General features: G+C 44.3%; 1 protein-coding gene across 7 annotated transcripts in view; it reads left to right on the top strand.

Moving 5' to 3' along the window:
• The window catches only part of CASK (calcium/calmodulin dependent serine protein kinase), a 4,132,188-nt gene that overhangs the window by 3,805,578 nt on the left and 304,332 nt on the right, over nucleotides 1-22,278 (top strand). For 5 of the 7 annotated variants that reach the window (XM_044072332.1, XM_044072331.1, XM_044072329.1 and 2 more), the window contains one exon: nucleotides 21,548-21,616. The exons of the other annotated variants lie outside the window; for them this stretch is intronic. In XM_044072332.1, the coding sequence (XP_043928267.1) occupies nucleotides 21,548-21,616 (69 nt within the window). The remainder of the gene's footprint in view (nucleotides 1-21,547; nucleotides 21,617-22,278) is intronic. 7 annotated transcript variants of the gene reach the window in all.

Here is a 22,278-nt window from a genome sequence, read left to right as displayed (position 1 = left end):
CAACTCTTGAAGCAGGGATACTGCTTTCTAACTTATATATTAAAAAAAAGTTAATTCTTACGTTTCCCTACTACTCCATTTTGGGTGCTTTCCTTAATAATATCATCCTCCCTTGTAGTGTTTGTTGTCTATGTGTAGTACCTGTGTATCACCTTTATCCCCCTCAGACTTAACTGCCTGGCAGTGGATCTTAAGTCATATGGTTCCTTCCTCATACCTGCTTTCCTTCTGTCATAGAATATTTTACTGCTTAGCATTGAACTCCTTAACATACACACCCACAACACTACCATCTGTCTCAGTGCAATCCTTCCTAAACCTACATTCCTCCTTAACATACACACCCACAACACTACCATCTGTCTCAGTGCAATCCTTCCTAAACCTACATTCCTCCTTAACATACACACCCACAACACTACCATCTGTCTCAGTGCTATCCTTCCTAAACCTTAACTCTTCCTTAACATACACACCCACAACACTACCATCTGTCTCATAGGTTCATAGGTGTGTACTAAGCTAATGGCCCCCTGGAGCCTTTACAAGCCTAGCCCATAGGATTACCCTGGCATCGTGCCACCCAACCTAAGTTCCCAATGTCTCTGTCGAGTAGAGCCACTGGAGTGATCCCCGGGGTGAATTTTCTATTTCCTATCCACTCATTTAGATTTCTGTTGAAGAGGGCCAGTGAGGTGCTCTGTTTGACATGTATTGGAAGTCTATTCCATAGCATGGGCAGTCTCTGGGTTATGAACCTGTCCCTCCAGCATGTTCTGTTGATTGTGGTAATGAGGTTGAGGTCTCTAGAGCATGTGGTGTGGAGGGATTGGGATTTCTTTAGATGTAGCATTTCTAACAGAGCTGGGTCAGACATGGTTTTGTAAGTCAAGCAGAGATCACCTCTAAGTAGGCGATATGAGACAGAATAGTTGGGAGTTTTTTGAGTCCGTATAGGACAAGTGTTTAAGGCCTAGGATCCTCTTTGTGAGGTACTTTTGTGCCCTCTCCAGTTGTTGTAGGTGCTTAGTGAGGTACATGCCAAATGGGGCATTGTACTCAATGATTGGCCTAATGAGGGAAGAGTAGAGGGAAACAATGACCTCTTTCTTCCAGGATGCAAAACCATTACTAATGAAATGTGCCACATAGAAGGACTTTCTGACCACAGTGGCAATGTGGTGGTCAAAAGAGAGGTTGCTGTCAACCTGTATTCCTAGATCTCTTATAACGCCATCTGTGTTCAGTGGACTACCATCGATGTGGTAATGCATGGGAACCATGTTTTTTCTAAAGGGGATGATGAGACATTTTTTTGGCATTGAGCTTAAGGCCATGGTTCTGACACCAGTCTGTCTCAGTGAGGCCTTTCTGTAGGATGTCAGCATCACTTGCGGAGTTAATAATAGTTCCCAACTTGCAATCATCTGCAAACTTAGTCAGCCAGAGTCCCTTCGTGTTGGCCTGGACTTCAGAGAAGTAGATACCAAACAGGAGAGGACCCAGGACCGAACCCTGTGGGACTCCACTCGTGACTGGTTGGCAGTCTGACTTGGAGTCAACTACTTACTTTCACACTGTGGGTTTTATCAGTGAGCCAGTTTACAACCCACCTAGTGATATAGGGGTTGATGCCTAGCTTAGTGAGTTTTTTCTACGATTCCTGAGTGGGAAATGGTATCAAAGGGCTTGGTCAGATCAAGGTAGGCTGTATGAACAACCTTGCCTTCATTCACCGCTCTAGTGACTGACTCAGATAAGTTGACCAGGTTGAGCAGGCATGATCTACCCTTCACAAAACCAAACTGTGTGAGATCCAGAGTTTGGAGATTCCCTATATCCTTGTTTATTAGGACCATGATGATGCGTTCCATAGCTTTGCATATCAGACTCGTCAGGCTAATGGGGCGATAGTTTCCAGGGTCTGTAATCGCTCCTGCTTTGTGGAGAGGGATGACTGTAGCAGTGCGCTATCTGGTAGGGACAAAGGCTGAGGTGGGGCTGTGATTGAACAAGGGCACACAGGTGAGGTGCCAGTTCACTCTGTAGTTCATGTAGAACACAGCCAAGGATATTGTCAGGTCCATTAAAGCTGTATTCTTGTCCTTGGACAGTGCTGTTTTAACCTGTGCAGCAGTAATACTGGATGCTTAGCAATCCACTGGTATTGTGATTGGTCTTTTGGGCGGAGGGATAAAGTTGGCACTGAATCTGTCGGCCTGTATATTGGCAATATCTGTTGGCTCGGTATAGGACGTACCATTGTACAGTAGCTCAGAGCAAATCTGGTTATTGCTGTGGAGATTCTTTACATAACTGTAGAAGGCTTTGTGGTTGTCTTTACTATCTGCTGCAATTCTGTTTTCATAGCTAGCTTTAGAGGATTTGATGAGGAATCTCAACTTTTTGTTGAGGCTGTTAAGGGAGTTTTTCCAGTTTTGGGACTTCACCTTATCAGTTTTCTCCTTCTTTTGTAGAGTTTGTTTATGGGAGGAGACCACCAAATTGGCTTCCTTTTTTTCGGAGGAGTGTGCCTTGGTTCTATTGGGTATGGCGAGATCCATGCATTTGTGTACATGTTCGTACAGTGCATTGAAGTTAGCCACCTCTGTTTTTAGGAGCCCAAAGTTAGCTTTGAAGAAATTTTTCATGGTGGTTACCTTTGTGGGGGGTGGATGTGGATTTCCAAGGGGATTAGTTTGTGGTCAGATCTATCCAGGGAGGAGTTGACTATTGGTGTAGAGCAACGGTCGTCAATGTTGGTAATGACCAGGTCAAGGATGTTGCTACCTCTAGTGAGGGTAAGAACGAGCCGGTCCAGGGCATTGGAATTAATGAATTCCAGGAAGCATTGGGCAAATGCATTGGTACATGAGTAGCTTTCCCAGTTAATGGAGGGGTAGTTGAAGTCACCCAGTATGAGAGTGTTAGGTTGGACCCTAATATTCTCCATGGTGCTTCGGAACGTGGAGTGTGCGTCTTGGGACATGGTTGGGGACCTATAGCAGGCAGCGACCTGAATCGCTGTCTTACCCAATGTTAGCTGCACCTGAAGTATCTCTTATGCATTATGTTGGGCTGCCAGTCTGGAGGTGTACGCATCCTTTATGAATATGGAAACACCACTGCCTTTGGAGCTTTGGCCCAAGTTCTGGGGCCGAAAGGTGTGGAAGGAGTTATAGCCTGGTAGTGCAATGGTGCTTTCTGCTGCCTTGAACTAGGTCTCTGTTACAGCACAAATGTCGATGTTCTCCATTTTAAGGAGTGCTTCGAGCGAGTGCATTTTGAGATATAGACTTCTAGCGTTGAGCAGCATGATCCTCAGATTGCATTTATTTGTAGCTATTACGGTGATAATTTGGTCTTTGGAACACTCAGGTGCTATCCTTCCTAAACCTTTATATTAAAAAATCATTATATCCTCTTTCATTTTACAATTTGGTTGTCTGTGGCCACACTGCATCAGCATCACTTCAAATTCACTCCTCTTATTCCCTAAACATCCGGCATTGCACAGTAATTACATCTTTCTCCTCCTTGCCATGTAATTCTTTTTCTGTTTACCAACAACTTCTATATCATGTGTGTGCCTAGGACTAACAGCTATTCTATTCATTGTATGGCTTAACCCCCTTCTACTTATTTAAAGGACAGTATACTAAAGTCCTCTTAAAATAACATGGTCTGCTAATACCAGCAGCTTATTCCCTCCGTGGCCATGACCGTGTCTTATTCCCACCCACTGCCATCATCTCCCAATTCACTGACTTTAGCTTACATCTCTTACTATTGATATCTTCACTGTCAGTGGTTGTAGCTCACTTCTTCCCATAACCAATATCTCCCCTCTCACTAACCTTAGCTAATAGCTAGCACTCAGCCACTGCCAATATCTCCCCATTCACTAACCATATTCAAAGCCACCCAATAGTAGGTTTTCCTGCATCACTGAGCATTGCTTTCACAGTCTCACTACAACCATCTCCCTTCTTCCTGACCATAGCGCACACACTCACACATCCCAATTTCCTGTTTTTATTTTATTTTTTTTACTTAGTCTTATCTCTCTATAAAGAAAACTTGGACATTGGGAAGTTTCATCATTGACATCTCTAAGGATAAGATGGGCAGGACTTGATCAGACTAGTACCTAAAACTTTCAGAGGTAACCTAGGCCCTCCTCCTTTATCTGTGATAATCAGCTCTTAATGATCCCTTTTCCAGTAATTTGTAGCTGTATTTAGTCAGTTGTACCTTCAAAATGGCTCAAGACCACCTTTTCTTCTTCTTCTGCTTTTTAATGAAAATCATTGTTTGATTTCACTGTTTCCCTTTACATCATGTCAGTCTATTTCAGTTTGCTTTGTCTGTTTCCAGAGTTCTGCCACTGCTCTGCTACTTGTATTATTTTATGTGGTGCAGGGCATGCAGGTTCTCTTCTCCCTCACCCCATTCCTTCTTTGATACCATTATCTTGCTGTGGAAAACTAGGCTTCTCAATCTTTTTAAAAAGTGCAAGTGGAAGGCAAAGATTCTGCACCCAAATAAACATATTAAATGTGTGAAGTGTCTTGGAGAGGTTCATGTTTCTGAGGACCAAAGTATCTGTGTGGCCTTGAAGCCTTTCACTATGAAAGGGTGTGAAAAGTTAGATTTGAAGAAACTTGGGGATAGGCACTCTAAGAATGTCTTCGTAGGGTAGCCCTTCTACTTCCAGTTCTGCTGAGAAGTGGAAGAAAAATGTTATATTCAGACAGGGGTTCTTTTCACACGTCTGAAAAAGCTCAAGTCTGTTGATCATGTGCAACAAGGTCATCTTCTTTGACAATATTATTTTTTTTTTGATGCAGTTTCTACTGAAGTCAAACATGGGGAATAATTAGTTCCTCTCAAGAGAACTTCCTGTGCTACCCTTCCTCATTCAGACCATATCATCTCCATTTTGTCAGAGCTCAAACTCTGCTCACCTCATCCTTCTTCCAGGGAATCTGGCAAGTCCAGGAGGTTGGATTCATTCAAAAAAGATGTGGCAGGTATTTAATAGCATGCAACAGTTGTGGTCCCAGGTGTCTTCCTCTGCTAACATCAGAGGTGTAAGAGCATTTCAACACTCATCTTCATCTTTCTGTGGTCCAGATCTTTCCTCAGTGGGCTTGATTTGAGCTTCACTCCCTTTCACGTCATCACTTAACCCATTGTCTTCTGAGTTTGAACGTGCTGCCAAGGTTGATAATCTCAATGGTACATATGTCAGTCTTGCTGTCAGCATCAGTTTCCCCAACTTTGATGTCTTCAGGGCTGGTGCTTCCCTTGATGTCAAGGGGTTGGTCTCCCAGGGTCATTCTCAACTGTTTAATACATCAGATGTTACACTGATGAGAGGAACTTGTGGTTGTGCAGAAGTAAGTCTGTTATCTATAAACAGTGCTCCTCATACACACACAGTTTGAACTGTGTATCACCTTGTCAGTCAACATATGGCATGTGAAAGTGTCATTTTTAACAATTACATTTTACTTCAGTATACCCACTGGGATGTGGTAACTCCTTACCCTTAACCATGGTATTTTCAGACACCAAAAAAGTATGTAGTTTGTGAAATACAGGGACAAATATGGTTTCTGTATACTAAGACCACTGTGCTGAATCATATGTAGTGGTGATGCAGAGCAGACAGCATGCAAATGTGAATGGACCAGAGGCAGTCCATAAATGACCACAGATGGCTTTGATCCATTAGTAAAAGTGTTTGCTACAGTCTGGTAAAAGCTGGTTAAGCCTGAGTTACTATGTCAGGTGACCAGAATTACCATTATAAAGCATATACTTTGTTTTAGTGTCAGTTGCAGAAAACTATTTTTGTCCAGACATTACCTTCTTAAGCTTTAGGTCACCTGTACACAGTAAAAGGGAAATGTTACAAAGAAACAAGCTGAAAGACTTTTAATCCAAATTTGTTTTATGTTAACTCTGCACACAAGAACCGCTTTTACATTTTCAGGAAAAAAAAAGTGTCACAGCAGTAACAACTAGCCATTTCCATTTTGCATTTTTGAACAAATCCATTTTACCAACAAAAAAGTCTTTGCTTTGGAAGTCACATGGTAAGAAATTGTCTTACATAATCAGTGATTTTTCATTGGATAATTATTGGAAATCAGAAAATAATGGACATTGTTGAGGGCAAGTCGTAGTTACATGATGTGTTTGGAAGAGCTAGGTAAAACCTTTACCCCTAAAAATGAGTGAAAGCATGCATGGCAGCTGGCTTAAATAAGCTTGAAAACAAGTTCTGCCGTGACACAAAAGGAAGTCTCTGACTCGGGATATAAAAGATCGAATGCTTTCGTTCTTTATTACAATTTTAAGTTTAAATATAGAATACACTGTTTTATTGGTTGTTAACATTGGCCACATGACTGTACACATTTTTTAAACTGGCTGTTAGCACTACACTTTAGATTCTGATGAAGTACTGTTGTACTTGTAATAAAGAATGAAAGTGCATGATCTTTTATATCCCGAGTCTGAGACTTCATTTTGTGTCATGGTAGAACTTGTTTTCAAGTTTGTTGCTTTGTTCTGTGCCATTGTTTTGGATTTTAGCTTGCTTAAATAGTTCAGAATTAAGTAAGTAAATAATAATTTGAAGTGCAGTGGCTTCCAGAATCAAGTATGATTTCACCACATTTTTCTGCATCATTTAAAAACTTGCAAGCATCACTAATATTTATTAAGATTGGGATACTTAAATCAGAAGTCATATTTATTCAGTCATGGAATAATAATAAAAAGGGTACAAATCATGTTACTTGTTGACTTTTTTCATGAAGGCCCTATTAAATTTACAAATTAAAATAGCTTCTATGTATTCTGTAGTGCACTTTACAAACTCAGCATTTTCATTGCAGTTTTTGAAACACACAAAATATCTTCCCAGGGAAGGATCATACATTTATGCCTCATTATGGAAAGCTATTTTGAGTTATAACCGTGGCAGTTTTGCTAAAATCCTTAAATAATAAACTTGACTCACTGCCTTTATTATTACTTGAGTAGCACTGTGCTGCAATGGTTAGCATTATTGCCTCACATCTATTGATTCTTAGGTTCTGTTCTGGTCTGGGGTTCATTCTCAAGTCTGCATGTCCTTCCATACCAATATGGGCTTTTGCTAGGTACTCTGGTTTCCTCCCATGTGCCAAAGACATACTGGAAGGGCTTTGTGTGTGTGTGTGTGTGTGTGTGTGTGTGTGTGTGTGTGTGTGTGTGTGTGTGTGCGCGCGTGCACGCGTGTGTGTCTTAAGACAGACTTGCATCCTTTCCAAGATCAGTTCTCTGCCTTTTGCCTGATACACTTTAATTCCCCATATCTCTGAATAGGATAAAGTGGGTATTCAAAAAATAAATGTATGAATTGCTGTTTTATGATTCATATTATAAGTGCTTTGATCATTAAGTTCTTAATTTGTGTAAAGAAGTTGCAGAGTGATGTTCTGAATGAAGAGGCAGTTGTACTTGGTGCTGGATTTTTTATCAGTTTAAATTCATAACTAACTTTTTTGTTTAATTATGCAATTGTTTAAACACACGAGGAGCATGTTATTTTTAATCCTTTTAAAATTTGAAGATGATAAAATGAAGATGTCCTTCAAGGATGCATCTGCAGTCCTTACATATGGGTTGTCCTGCCTCAGGCAGCCCTTCGGTCGGCCGGATTCCAAAGTCTGGGTCCGGCGTCGGCTGATGTCGCCCTTTTCCCCGACGTCAGAGCGCCTGGGGTATAAAAGCGTCAGCCGACGCCATCTTCCTCAGTCTTTCTTGCCGCGCGGTGCCCGAAGCAGAAGCAGTTCGCAAGTGCCGGTCGGCCAGCTCCTGTGATTTCAGCTACCGAAGTCTTCAAAAAAGCTAAGTACCCCGTTGGGGACTCTTTCTTGCCTCAGCCAATGTCAGATCAAACGGTTAAAGTTAATAATTGTTTAAAATGTGGGAAACAAATACCTCATAAGGATTTCCACTCTTACTGTTTACCTTGCCTAGGCCCAGACCACGACGTCTCGGCCTGTACAGCCTGTGCTTCCTTCAATAGACGCACTCTTAGGCGTCGGGCAGAGTTTGCAGAGGAATATTTTGGGCAAATTTACTGTTATAAAATGCCGTCGGAGCTTCCGACAGCTCATTTACCCAAAAAACGTAAGGAGAAGGACCGACACACGCGGTTCCGGCCGACTCCACGCCCAGGCCTACCGCTAGTGTCTCGGTCTCTGCTGAAACCGAATCTCTACCGATTCCGACCGACAGCCGGTACCTTCGGTACCGGAGGCTTCCACTGGGTCGGTCTTAGAATTACCTTCTGAAACCGGTGCTCCGGAGATATCCGACACCATCTTTGTGGATAAAACTACCCCAGCACGTGGGGCAGCCAGGCCTCCTGTAGCCATGTCCATTAAGGCTTCTACTCGTGCTAAAGCTGCTAAACAGCCAAAATCTCTCCCTCCCAAGGCTATTCCTCAGGGATCCTCTACAGGTTCACAAATTTTAAGCTTAGCTGAGGACCTTATCTCCTTAATCAGGGGCTCTCAGCCACACCCAGACAGGGGCTCTCAACCTCCTCCAGGCAAAAGGCCCAGGGTTGAGCAGACAGATCCCCAGTCCTCTGATGAGGCCTCAGATGACTCTGCCCTTTCAGATTACCAGGAGGAGGCCTTTCCAGCCTACAAGGATTCTGATGCAGAGGAATCTATTCCCTCGTCCTCCCCCCCTGAAGAGTTGTCCTTTGGGGAGACCCTTCACTCCATGAGAGAGCATTTTAAATGGCAAGGCCAGGAATTCTCTGATTCCAGGAAGAGGTTAAGGACTTTTTTGCATTTGCCTCAGCATAGACCTTTGGCTATTCCTCCTATTTTAAATATCATAGAGGATGTGTACTCAGAGTCTAGTATTTCCCCAGACTCCCTCCCTCCGGCTCCTGTCAAACCCGACAGGTACTACAGGGTCCCGGACACACCTATTCCTTTACAAGGGCCACTCAGCTGACCCAGAAACTATTTCCCAGGGGCCTAAAGGGGTTGCAACCTCCACTACTAAGAACCCACTTCCTTCTGAAAAGGAATCCAGGGCCTTAGAGAGATGGGGTAAAAAAGTGTACACTTCTTCCACTCTTTCTATGAGAGCATTGAATTGTCAATTCCATATGATACAGTATCAAGAATATCTGTTAGATGAATTGCATAAAAAACTAACCTCACCTGAACCCCTAGATCGTAAGGCACTTCAGGGTCTGGTGCATAACTCCCAGCAGGTTAGCAACCATTTTTTACAGTGTGGTTATGATGCATTGGAAGCTTCATGTAGGTCAGCAATGACAGGTGCAGTCATACATAGACATGCTTGGCTGAAGGAGCAAACACTGGCAGATCATGTTAAAGCAAAGCTTCTGGATGCACCCCTGGAAAAACAAAAGTTATTTGGTTCCACGGCTCAAGAGGTCTTAAAGAAATTTGAGGAAAAGGCTAAGTCAGTACAGACAGTCAAAGATTTTCTCCAGGTCCAACCACCAAGATTCAGCAGAAATTGGCCTTCTAAGAATTGGTCCTTTCCAGACACAGACAGATTTCAAAGAGGCAAAAATAGGCGTGCCAGAGGTAGAGGGCAAGCTAGAGGCTCCTACAGAGGACGTCAATGGCAGCCTCCTAACCAAAGAGGTAGTGCAGGACCTACACCTGCTGCACAAGGACAAACTCAATGACTTGACTGTGACCCCGCCAACCAGGGCTCAGTTGGAAGCACCTTTGGAAAGCTATCTTTATTCTCAAAAAATTGGCACATTATTACAAGGGACAAATGGATACTGCAAATAATAGACAAAGGATACAGATTCCATTTTCATAGATTACCAAAAAGACAAGGCATGCCAAATCTGCCACCGAATCAAAGGACAGAGGCTTTCAAGCAAATTTCCAACCTACTGCAAATGAAAGCAATAGAAAAGGTTCCTCTCATAGAACAAGGCCAAGGATTTTATTCCAGACTATTTCTTGTCCCAAGAAAAGAAAAGCAATGGAGGCCTATTCTGGACTTGTCCGCACTAAATACTTACCTCATTGTGCCAAAATTCAAAATGCTGACCTTACAGCAACTCCTTCCCATGCTGGGCAAGGGGTCCTGGCTGGTAACTCTAGACCTCAAGGAGGCATACCTGCATGTCCCTATCAGGCAAAGTTGCAGAAGACACCTCAGATTTCTTGCAGGTTCAGAGCATTATCAATTCTCAGCATTGCCCTTTGGCTTATCTACTGTGCCCAGAGTATTCATGAAATGCCTGGCATCAGTAATTGCACATTGCAGACTTCAGGGGATTCAAATATACCCATACCTGGACGACTGCCTTATACAAGCGGACAGCCAACAAACATTGGTAAAACACTTGAATTATGCCATCCGCCTACTTCAGGCTTTGGGATACACAGTCAACATTCAGAAATCAAGACTTGTTCCATCTCAAAGAATAATTTTTCTGGGTGCAAAACTAGATACAACCACCCAAATGGCTTTTCTCACAGAAGAAAAACAAGAACAACTACCGGATTATTTCAGAAACCTGACAAAACAAACCCAACTGACTGCAAGGAAAATACTGCAGGCCCTGGGTTTCATGGCATCTTGCATTCTTCTGATTCCACAAGCAAGGCTGCATATGAGGAAACTACAATGGTACCTAAGGAGTCTATGGTCTCAACACAGTCACAGCCTAGAAGCTTTGATCCCCCTCATTCCATGCCTTCAAAAGGAATTTCTGTGGTGGGCTCAAGCAAGCCAGTCAAACATGGGTCTGCCTTTCAGCAAACCAAATATCAGCCAAACCATTACAACGGACACCTCAGACCATGGATGGGGAGCGCACATGGAGGGCAGATGCATTCAAGGACAATGGACACAAACAGAATTTCGCCTGCACATAAACCAAAATGAAATGCTGGCAGTGATACATTCAATTGAGGCCTTCAAGCACTTCCTACATCAAGGCCACCTGCTAATAAAGACAGACAATATCACAGTTATGTGGTACATAAACAAGCAAGGAGGTACCCATTCTTACCCTCTTTGCAGGCTGGCAATGAATCTTTGGGAACTTTCCCTAAAACTCAATATAGAGCTGCAATCCCAGTTTGTACCAGGAAAAGACAATGTACTGGTGGACAGCCTAAGCAGAAACATCATGGATCCACACGAATGGATGCTGCACCCAGACACCTTTCTTCAAATAACACAATCATGGGGAAGGCTGGACATAGATCTTTTTGCCTCCCACCACAACCATCAACTGAAGAAATTCTGCACAAGGACATACCACCCACAAGCATGGAAAGTGGACGCTCTCTCTTTCAGCTGGAATACTCTAACAGTATATGCATTTCCACCTCTTCCGTTAATGACCAAGGTCTTACTGAAGATCAGGACAGAACAACCAAAAGTGATTCTGATAGCTCCGGACTGGCCAGGACAGCACTGGTACCCACTTTTAAGGAGCATGTCACACACAAAACCGTGGCCTCTACCACAATGGCCAATTCTTCTGACACAGCACAACTACAAAACTCTGCACTCCAGCCTAAAAACCTTGCAGCTGACAGCCTGGAAAATACCTTGACTCCTCGCCTGGATAAACTATCCAAAAGGTAAAGGATATCATCAAGGAAGCTCGGTGGCTTCCACAAGAAAGGCATATACAGCAAAATGGAAAAGATTTTGCACTTGGAACTCCACAAAGGGCCAAGATCCGACAGTAATGAGCATTCCACATATCCTGGAATACTTGGCAGAAATGCTCCATAATGGCCTTTCTTACTCTTCCATAAAAATTCATGCTTCAGCCATTTCAGCAGAGTACAACACTGATCCACCTGTATTTTCTCATCCGCTGCTAAAGCAGTTTCTAAGAGGGATAAAAAACATCAACCCTCCAAGGAAACCACCAGTGCCTACATGGGACCTTAACTTCATGTTGGAAAAATTAACTCTACCTCCCTTTGAACCAGCAGCATCTGCAGAACTACAGTTCCTGTCTTGAAGACTGCCTTCCTTCTGGCCATAACCTCAGCAAGAAGAGTATCTGAGTTACAGGCCCTCATGGCAGTACAACCATTTCTTACTTTTCATCAGGACAGAGTCTCATTGAGAACCAATCCTTCATTCATGCCAAAGGTGGTATCCAGGGTCTCACTGAACCAAGCTATTCACCTGCCTACCTTCTTTCCAAATCCACAAAATAAAGGAGAGAAACTTCTTCATACCCTGGACATTCACAGACAGTTGCGCTACTACTTGGACAGAACTAAGACTTACAGGAAAACTGACCAGCTTTTTGTAGCATATGCTGCTGGTGTACAAGGAAAAGCAATTTCCAAACAGACAATTTCAAAATGGATAGGGAATTGCATTCGATTCTGTTACTCTTTTCATGGCAAAACTGTGCCAGCCAACATTAGACCTCATTCCACCAGAGCCACAGCCACCTCCACAGCCTTCTTAAGAAGGGTGGCTACAAAGGACATCTTAGAAGCTGCTACATGGAGCTCCGTGCATACATTTTCCAAGCATTACAGCTTACCTTTATATTCCAGATCCAGAGCAGACTTTGCTACTGCAGTCCTGCAGGGCATTTTAGCTACACCATCCTTTTCTTAGGTCCTACCACCCCCAGCTTGGCTATGGTATTCTACCCATATGTAAGGACTGCAGATGCATCCTTGAAGGACATAGTACAGTTTTGTACCTACCATAAATGTAGATGTCCGATAGGTATGCATCTGCAGTCAGGCTTTTCCTCCCTCCTACCCCTCTGTGGTATTCCTTGAGTATTTATCCCTCTGTCTAGCTAGCTGGGGTTATCTATTATGGTGTATTTGTTTTATATTACTGTGCATGTTTGGAATTTTTTGCATCTCTCCAAATTTAGCCTTCATTAGAGGGCACCTGGCATCTGGGGCAAGAAAAACTGAGGAAGATGGCGTCGGCTGACGCTTTTATACCCCAGGCGCTCTGACGTCGGGGAAAAGGGCGACATCAGCCGATGCCGGACCCAGACTTTGGAATCCGGCCGACCAAAGGGCTGCCTGAGGCAGGACAACCCATATGTAAGGACTGCAGATGCATACCTATCGGACATCTACATTTATGGTAGGTCCAAAACTGTACTTTTCCTGCATACCAAGTTAAATGGTGCTTCATGACTTGCATATTTGTTCTCTTATGAAATGTTCTATTTAGATCTTCAGTAAGAAGAGTTGATTACTTTTCAATTTCTAGAGGCTTGACTAAGCTGAAATGAATATTGCATTCAAGTGTGATCGTTCAGTGGATCTTAAATATTGTGCTTTTAAAGTTCTGTATTAAACTTTGAATTTAGAACAGTAAAAACACAAATGGGAACCTAAACAGAAGATTTTAAAGAGACACTTTGACACTGGATAGATACTGAAAGAGTGTTATGGATCTGGTGAACATTGAGGAGAATGAAGGTATTCCTCGACTTTAAGTGGCATTTGGTAGCTTTCTTGTGGTTTACCTTTAAAATGTCGACAGCGCTTACATGAATGTGCACACCACCAAAACGTTTCCATGAAACCTGAACCACTGAATCTTCTGAAACTCAAAAAAACATTGAATGTCGACATTTCCGACTGCGCCACATCTACAAACAAGTGCTAACATGGGTAAAAAAGGGGGTGCAATTTTGCGGTTCGGAACATTGCATTCAATGTTTTGAGAAGATGCAGTTCGGAATTCATGGATACGGTTCGATGTTCTGACCATCACCATGTTGAAGGTAAACCTTTTTTGTTTTATATATTATTGTTAGTATCCCAGCTCTTGAAATAAGATTGTCATGTTGATCTGGCAGTCCGTGCAGAAGATTAAGGCTGTGAGTTTTTAATGACTTGCTTCCTGCACTGTGTACGTACAGGGTTTGATTGCTTCTACCTCCATTTGTCTATTGTGCAGCTCTGAGAAGGTCACTTACACAGACACTGCTCCCAGTTACCATTGAAGAAGGACACTTGTGTGTAGTAGGCTTACCCAGTTAACAAATGTACAAAAATAAAATAAAAATAAAATCTCGTTTAATTAATCCATTATGCCATATTTTAGATAGTGCTTGGCTTATTTATATTTTAAATTGGAAGTTTCTGTTAAATAGTTAATTTTACCAGGATTAGATAATTTTACCACTGTAGACTGTTCTTTTTGTCTTGTGTACTGTATGACTTGATTTTCTCTCATCTCATTTACATAGCTGTCTCACCATTTTAATGAGATCTTACTTGTCCTCCTGCCCATGACAGTGCAGTACCTGTTCCTTTATTTATTTATTTATTTATTTAATGTATTTATTGCATACTGATTATTTGCTGTTTACAGAGGTGATCTGTGATAGTAGATGTTATGTGATCCTATCTCGCCTACATTCAATACTGATGGGCTCGGAGCCGATCCCTCGGCTCCGACTCGGCACGCTATGCTATAGAGCGAGGCCTCTTATTGGCTGAGCTATTTCTTATCCCAGGATGCACCACCACTAATCCCCCAGATCTCGTTTGCCACTTACAAGCTAGGACGTGGTCTCAAACTTGGCTGGGCTAAGTACTGTTTTATTCAGACTTTTCCTGTCAGGAAATTTGCTTATTTGAACCCAAAAGCTGTTTTAACAGCTATTGTTGTTGTACGAGTGAGTTTAAAAAGATCTGTTGAGGAAATTGTGTTTTTTCGTTAAGGGAAGGTTTCCCGTTTAAGTTAGAGGGGCCTTCCCCTATTTCTATTACTGTCTAGCGTTTTTTGTGTCAAGTACCTGCTTAAGTTAGAGGGTCTTGACCCTCTCTTTTTTCTGTGTTTGTGCTACTAGTAGTGAGTTGCTTTTTGTTTAAAAAAAAAAAAAAAAAGAAAATCTTTAATCTTTAAACTTTAAACTTGTTTTTCTGTGTATTAATCCTAGAGTCAGCATGTCTAAAGAGCATAGACCCTCTGGGTTTAAAAAGTGCGCGAGGTGTGGTTATAAAATGTCCATAACGGGCGACCACTCCTCGTGCGTTTATTGTTTAGGCGCCAAGCACCTACAAGAGTCCTGTAGCGTGTGTCACGCCTTTTCATCGAGAGTCCTCCAGGAGAGGAAGAATAAATTAATTTTAAAAGGGTTGATTAAGCCATCCTTCGAGGAGGCTTTATCTTCCTCTTCCTCTCCTACAAAAAAGAAAAAAGCGTCGGCTCCGACCAGTCTGTCGGAACCGACTGCCAAAAAACCTAGGCAGGCTTCTCCATCGGCTCCACGGACTTCGGAGCCGAGGGCGGAACGGTCTGCCTCGATGCCTCCAGTCTCGACCCCTCTGGTTTCGGAGCCGAGAACTGGGGCATCGAGAGGCGGGTCACCTTCATCGGCTCCACTGATTTTGGAGCCGATGAGGGTTGCCGGCTCAGACACTTCCCCTTCGACGCCGAAGTCCACATCGGCACCGAGGGAAATTGCTTTGAGATCTCCCTCGGAACCGATAGTAATCGAATCCATTCGGAGCCGGTCCCCTAGTCCTATGGAGCCGATGGAGAAATCGGTTCGGACCCGATCGGTGTCATCTAGATCCTCCAAGATGTCTGATTCGGACATCTACAGGGTGCTCCTAAGACTTTTCCAGTCTCCAGAGTTTCAGAAGTTAGTTTCGGCTCCAGCCCATTCGGCTTCGGAGCCGATGGTCCACCCTGCTACTATGGTTCCTCCTCCAACAGCCTCGGCACCGTTGGAGCCGGTGCTGGTGGAACCGGTGGAGGTTTTAGGGTCGGGCCCGACCCTTACTCCAACTCCGGCTCTTGAGTCGGAGTTCGGTACGCGGACTTCTTCTGTCGGCCCCGGGGGGGATGCTTCGGGACTGATGTTTTTGGTCCCAAGCCTTCCTCTAGGTGCGTCGGCTGCGGGAGTGCCATCTACCGTCGTGGCCACGGAGGTGGGACCCTCCCAGGATTCTGGTGGTCCCGCCTTCAGGGCTATGAGGAGTGCGTTAGCCAAATCATCTTTGGCTACCTCCACGGTCTCCCCAGCTCCTTCCCTGCATACCGAGACTGGGTCTTTGGCAGTCCCCCTGTCCTTAAACAGCGGAGCCCCGGGGCCTGAGGTTACCCCCACTGGGGTTTCCCCCCCTCCTGGAGGTCCTTCTGAAGCTTCTTCGGAGGAACCCCCCAGGAAAAGATCGTGCAAGAGGAAGCACGTTGACTCCCCTGATGAGTCTCTTACATCAGGCACTGATCTCGATGATGCAGAAGGGTCCCCTAAGTCGTCCTCAGATGATGTCTCCTTTGCAGACATCCTGGAAGCCCTTAAACAATGAGGCGGCTGGCAATCCAAACCCCCTTCTGCTGATGAGTCGGTGTTCCTTAAGTCCTTCGGGGCTCAGCCCTCCGCCTCCTGGGTGTCTCCGCCCTTCGACGAGCTCTTGGACTTGATCTGTTGCAGGGCGTGGGAACACCCAGACTCAATGGAACCGGTGCCTGCTCGTCCTAATAAGTTCCTCTCAGCACCCCCAGAAAAAGAGTTTCTGACTAAAGGTGTGGCTGTAGATGCTTTGGTGGTGGCATCTGCTACCCAGCAAGATGTAGCAGAGGCTTCGACATCCGTCCATCCTCCTAATAAGGAGTCTAGGAGCATGGATCGGTACGGTAAGCGCACCCTTAGTTCAGCGGCCTTTACATTAAGGTCCTTGAACTATCTCACGCACTTTACCAGATTTCAGAGGGATCTGATTAAAGAACTTTCCGATACCCTCTTGGGTAACCTGCCTGAGGAGCTGGCCCAGACGGTTGGCTCTCAGCTGGCTACACTGTCGTCCATTTCAAACTCGTCCATGAGGCTCATTTCTTATGCGGCCAAAGGGGCGAGTAGAGTGGCGGGTACAGGCATTGTTCTACGGAGACAAGCCTGGCTCCGCCTGTGTCATTTTGCGGAGGCCTTTAAGTCTTCCTTTGCCGACGCCCCCTTTGATGGATCCTCCTTGTTTGGACCCAAGGTAAAGGACACACTGACCCGCTGCGAGCAGGAAGGTAAGACTTTAACTGCCGTAGGGGCACGATTTTCCACTCCCTTTCGGCCTTACCCCAAGGCTAAAAGAGGAGGGAAAATGTGGTTCTGTAGATCTCAGAAGTCTTACCCCTCACAGCAGGATGATCCCCCTTCCAGAGGCAGGGGAGGGGGAAATTCTTCTGGAAGATGCCGTCCCAGAGGCGGCAGAGGCCATCGCAACACTGGAGACCGCGAGTCCTTTCATGGCTCTTCAGCCTTTCACAGTCCCTGAGGGATTGCCCGACTGTGCAGCTCCGGAGCCAGTCAGGGGCCGTTTTTCGAGGCACCTAAAAGCCTGGGAAGGTATCACTCAGGACCGATGGGTGCTTCGAATTATCGCCGGAGGTTACGCCATTCCTTTCTCTCACCCTCCACCTCAGTCCAAAAAAATCATGGACCCGCCACCCAGTCAACGGGATACTGCAGCCTCAGAAGTTTCAAAGCTGCTGCAAAAGGGAGTCATCCAATCGGTCCCCGCAGACCAGATCGGATTAGGGACTTACTCAAGATTCTTTTTGGTGCCAAAAAAGACCGGGGACTTGAGGCCCATTTTGGATCTCAGTATTCTAAACCATTCAGTCAAAAAGTCCAAGTTCCGAATGGTCACCCTACAAACCATTCTCCCATTGCTGGAGAAAGATGTTTGGATGTGCTCCATAGATCTCAAGGACGCTTATTACCATATCATGGTACATCAAGCGTCCAGTAGACATCTGCGCTTCAGCCTAGGAGGCAGTCATTTTCAGTTCCGTGCACTGCCCTTTGGTCTCACCACAGCCCCCAGGGTGTTCACCAAATGTTTCGCGGTAGTGACTGCTCACCTGAGAAGTCTAGGATTCCAGGTGTTTCCGTATCTAGACGACTGGCTCCTAACTGCCACCTCCAAGCATCTACTAGTGCAGAGCCTACAAGCCACGATATCACTGGGCAATTCCCTTGGAATCACCTTCAATTGGCCAAAGTCTGTGTTGCTGCCATCTCAACACATAAGATTCATCGGAGTAGAGATAGACTCTAACCGAATGCGGGTCTATCTACCTATAGACAGGATACAAACCATACAGGCTCAAGTTCAAGCCTTACTTCCCAGATCCAAAGCCCCAGCCAGAATGGTACTGCAGCTATTGAGATCCATGTCCGCCACGGTTCTTCTAGTTCCCCTAGCAAGATTGCACATGAGAATTCTCCAATGGCTTCTTTCAGCTCAGTGGTCCTTTCAAAAACTCCCTCTCAGTCACCTCATATGGATCACGGAAAACTGCAAACGGGACCTTCACTGGTGGCTAGTGCCCTCCAGTCTGGATCAGGGACGACCCTTTGTTCCACCTCCTCCTGTAGCCACTTTGACCACGGACGCCTCCCAGATGGGGTGGGGGGGGCATTCCCTGGGCAGGTCAGTCCAAGGCAAATGGCACCCTGAAGAGACCCTACTTCATATCAACATCCAAGAAATGAGGGCGGTGCTTCTGTCCCTTCAAGCCCTTCACGATTACCTCCCTCAGGGCGTAATTGCCGTTCACTCAGACAACATGTCAGTGGTCTGGTACCTGAACAAACAGGGAGGGACCAGATCCTATCCTCTTTGCAGAGAGGCCATGACAGTTTGGGAATGGGCAGTGTCGACCAAACGCTTTCTAGTGGCTACTCATATCCCGGGCAAGTCCAATGTGATAGCAGACAGACTGAGCAGAACCATCCTCTCTCCTCACGAATGGTCTCTGAACATTACAGTTGCAAATCAGATTTTCAGCAAATGGGGAGTTCCGTGTTGCGACCTCTTCGCGACTCTTCTGAATGCGAAGTGCAAAAAGTTCTTCTCCCTCACCCCGGCTCCGGGGAAGAGCCCTATGGATGCACTAGCCCGTCCGTGGCCCTCCGGCTTGCTTTATGCCTTCCCCCCAGTTCCTCTCCTTCTCAAGGTGATCCAAAAGGCATCTCTCTTGGGGAGCAAAATGATCTTAGTTGCTCCTTACTGGCCTCGTCAAGTATGGTTCCCCTATCTTCGGAAATATGCTCTGGAAGGTCCATGTTTCCTGGATCAGATCCCAGACCTATTAGATCATCAGTCGGGACTATTCCACCAGTCCCTACACACCTTAAAATTGACGGCTTGGCTCCTCCTCTTCCGACTATAGTCAGGAGTCATACCTTGGATCCAGAAGTTGTACACATTTTATCAGCCCACAAGTCTGCTACAAAGAAATTGTATTCTAGCAAATGGAAAAGATTTGCTATTTGGGCTCAACTCCGGGGCCTGGATCCCATCACTATTCCTGTATCAGAAGTACTGAAATTTCTAACTTCTCTTTTCAATCAAGGCTCTTCAGTCTCTACCATCAAGGTTCAATTGGCAGCTATTTCCAATTTTCACGAATCTATAAACCCACCTTTAATGAGCAACAGATTCTGTAAGACCTTCTTGAAAGGTGCTGCGCTTTTAAGATCCCCGATTTCTCATCCTGCTCCTCCATGGGATCTCGATGTGGTGTTACGCGCCTTAACTTCCTTCCCCTTCGAACCGGCAGCGACATGTGATTTTAAATTTCTATCGTGGAAGACTGCCTTTCTGGTGGCGATTACTTCTGCCAGAAGGGTTTCAGAGCTTCAAGCTTTGTCTGTATAACCTCCGTACTTGGTTTTTCACAAAGACAGAGTATCTCTCAGGCCAAATCCATCCTTTGTCCCTAAAGTTTGTTCCAGTTTCTGCCTGCAACAATCATTAGAACTTCCAGTCTTCTTTCCGAAGTATTCTAACAAAGTGGAATTCATATTCCACACTTTAGATGTCCACAGGCAGTTGCGTTTTTATTTAGATAGGACCAAACAAACAAGGAAAACAGATCAGTTGTTTGTATCCTTTATGACAATAAATTGGGCAAAGCCATCACAAAGGTCACTATTGCCAAATGGATCAGGGACTGTATTACTCAAGCTTATTCTTATTCGAATAAAGAGATTACCACCTCTGTCAAAGCTCATTCTACAAGAGCTATGGCTACTTCAGTAGCATTCCATTCTAAGCTTGCCATTAGTGACATTTGTGCAGCGGCTACATGGTCTTCCCCGCACACTTTCATTTCCCACTACAAATTGGATGTGGCATCTAGAGGACGAGCTTCATTTGGTTCCACAGTGCTCAGGAGTGTTTTCCAATGAGCCACCCAGGATTTAGGTGCTAGGGACGCTGTCCCATCAGTATTGAATGTAGGCGCGATAGGATCACATAACATCTTTTAGTTATGTACTTACCATAACTTTAGATGTTTGGGATCCATCTCCACATTCTAATAACCCACCCTCCTTCCCCCTTCCTTGGAGATCAGAGGATATCAGAAGGTCCGAATCCTGTTGTTTCATCTTGAAGCATCTAACAATGTTATATAAACAAGCTGTGCATGTGTGCATGAATGCGGACAAACAAGATCTGGGGGATTAGTGGTGGTGCATCCTGGGATAAGAAATAGCTCAGCCAATAAGAGGCCTCGCTCTATAGCATAGCGTGCCGAGGGATCGGCTCCGAGCCCATCAGTATTGAATGTAGGCGAGATGGATCCCAAACATCTAAAGTTATGGTAAGTACATAACTAAAAGTTTGCCTTCTTGGCCATGTGTGGCCTAGTGGGAATATTGGGAAATTAATAAAACAGGCATTTTCTTAATTGTCTAAATTTGTTAGCCAATCATGTTGAAGTACACAGCTGCATGCTGCGGTGTGTGCTCACTACTGTGTCGTCCACTACATGTTTCCATTATGTTGCCATCTTGACTATTGGCCATGCAACAGTGTGGAAGGAAATAATAGACCATCTCACAGGCATTCACTGATGCTTATATCATCCAGTGTTTGAACATAAGCACCATATTTCTGAATTTCATTCTGAAGCTTGGTAGACAGCTGAACCATTGGCAAATACTTTCTTCCCCTTCATCATGCTTCTCAGTGGTGAGCATCCCCATTGTTTGGCATTTCTATTCTTGTGATGAAGACAAAATGAGGTGGTATGTTGAATACTTCACTTTGATCTGATGGCACTATAGGTATGTCAGGGGTTACTCCAGGACGTATGAGAAACATTGAAATGTCAGTGGGTACTGCATCAAATGTAAACTGGCACCTACACAAATTGCTGCACTGATCTTTATTAAATATTCGAAAAGGAGGTATGTGGTAAAAATTTGACTTTTGCATTTAAAATATGCTCTATTAAATACAGTGCTTGGTGGCTGGCGGAAAGTAATTTAATGGTATCCTGAAAATGTCAGAGTAAAAATAATGGGGCTTACTTAAATGTACATACATACAAAACAAAATATTTCTTAATGAGTCAGAATGTGTACTAGTCAATAGCATGTGTAAGATTGTGTCTATAAGTATGACTGTTTTTTTTCCCATGTTTTTGTACAACTGATTGATGCTGTCCTGTTATTGAACCTTGTGTCTTATTTCAGAGAGATTCCCCTTCCACATCCAGGCAGTCCCCAGCTAATGGTCATAGCAACACCAACAATTCCATTTCGGTAAGACATCTAGTTGCACACACAGAGCTATGAACATGGTGCTGTTGCTCACCAGTTGTCATTGTTTTAATGGGAGACATCTTTTGGTGTACTGTCTTCTGCTGGTGAATGGGGCTACTTAAAAATTGTAGTGCCTAGTCTCTCATTAGGTACCTCGGTCAAAGTTAAACATTGTCATGTTCAGAAAGTGTCTGTTATTGAGAATTAACAATTGTTAACTTGCATGTAGTTGTATAAACTGAACAAAATGTTGTTCTCCTAGTTTAGAGGAACTTGGCAAGCAATATTTTTTTTTCTTTTTCTTCAGCAACTGTAGTAAATTTAAAGGCACTAAACTTTAGGTTAGATGAGCAGGCAAGCAAGACTTGTGTGAGGCCTTGATGTTCCAGTTTTTGCAGAAGAAATCTGGGAAGTGTAGTTCATTTTCCACTATCTGAGTTCATGAATTGGTGTGCCCCTCTGCTGTTGTGGTACGTGCACATTACACATTGTGTAACAAATGTCTGGCCTGCTTATTTGTAGTACCAAGGCGGCAGCTTCACGATGTGCCTTCTTATAAGGCTGACATATAAATTTACACTGCATCATCTTCAACACAAACAATTTGCATCATCTTGTAGGGCAGCCATAGAGGTGTGCTTCCAGCCTAATCTCAGGAAGTA

Source organism: Protopterus annectens, chromosome 5.part0 (assembly GCF_019279795.1).
Source record: "Protopterus annectens isolate FY-2018-M chromosome 5.part0, PAN1.0, whole genome shotgun sequence".
Lineage (NCBI taxonomy): Eukaryota > Metazoa > Chordata > Ceratodontiformes > Protopteridae > Protopterus > Protopterus annectens.
Note: the sequence above shows the minus strand (reverse complement) of the source record. Positions and strands in the feature narration are given on the sequence as shown.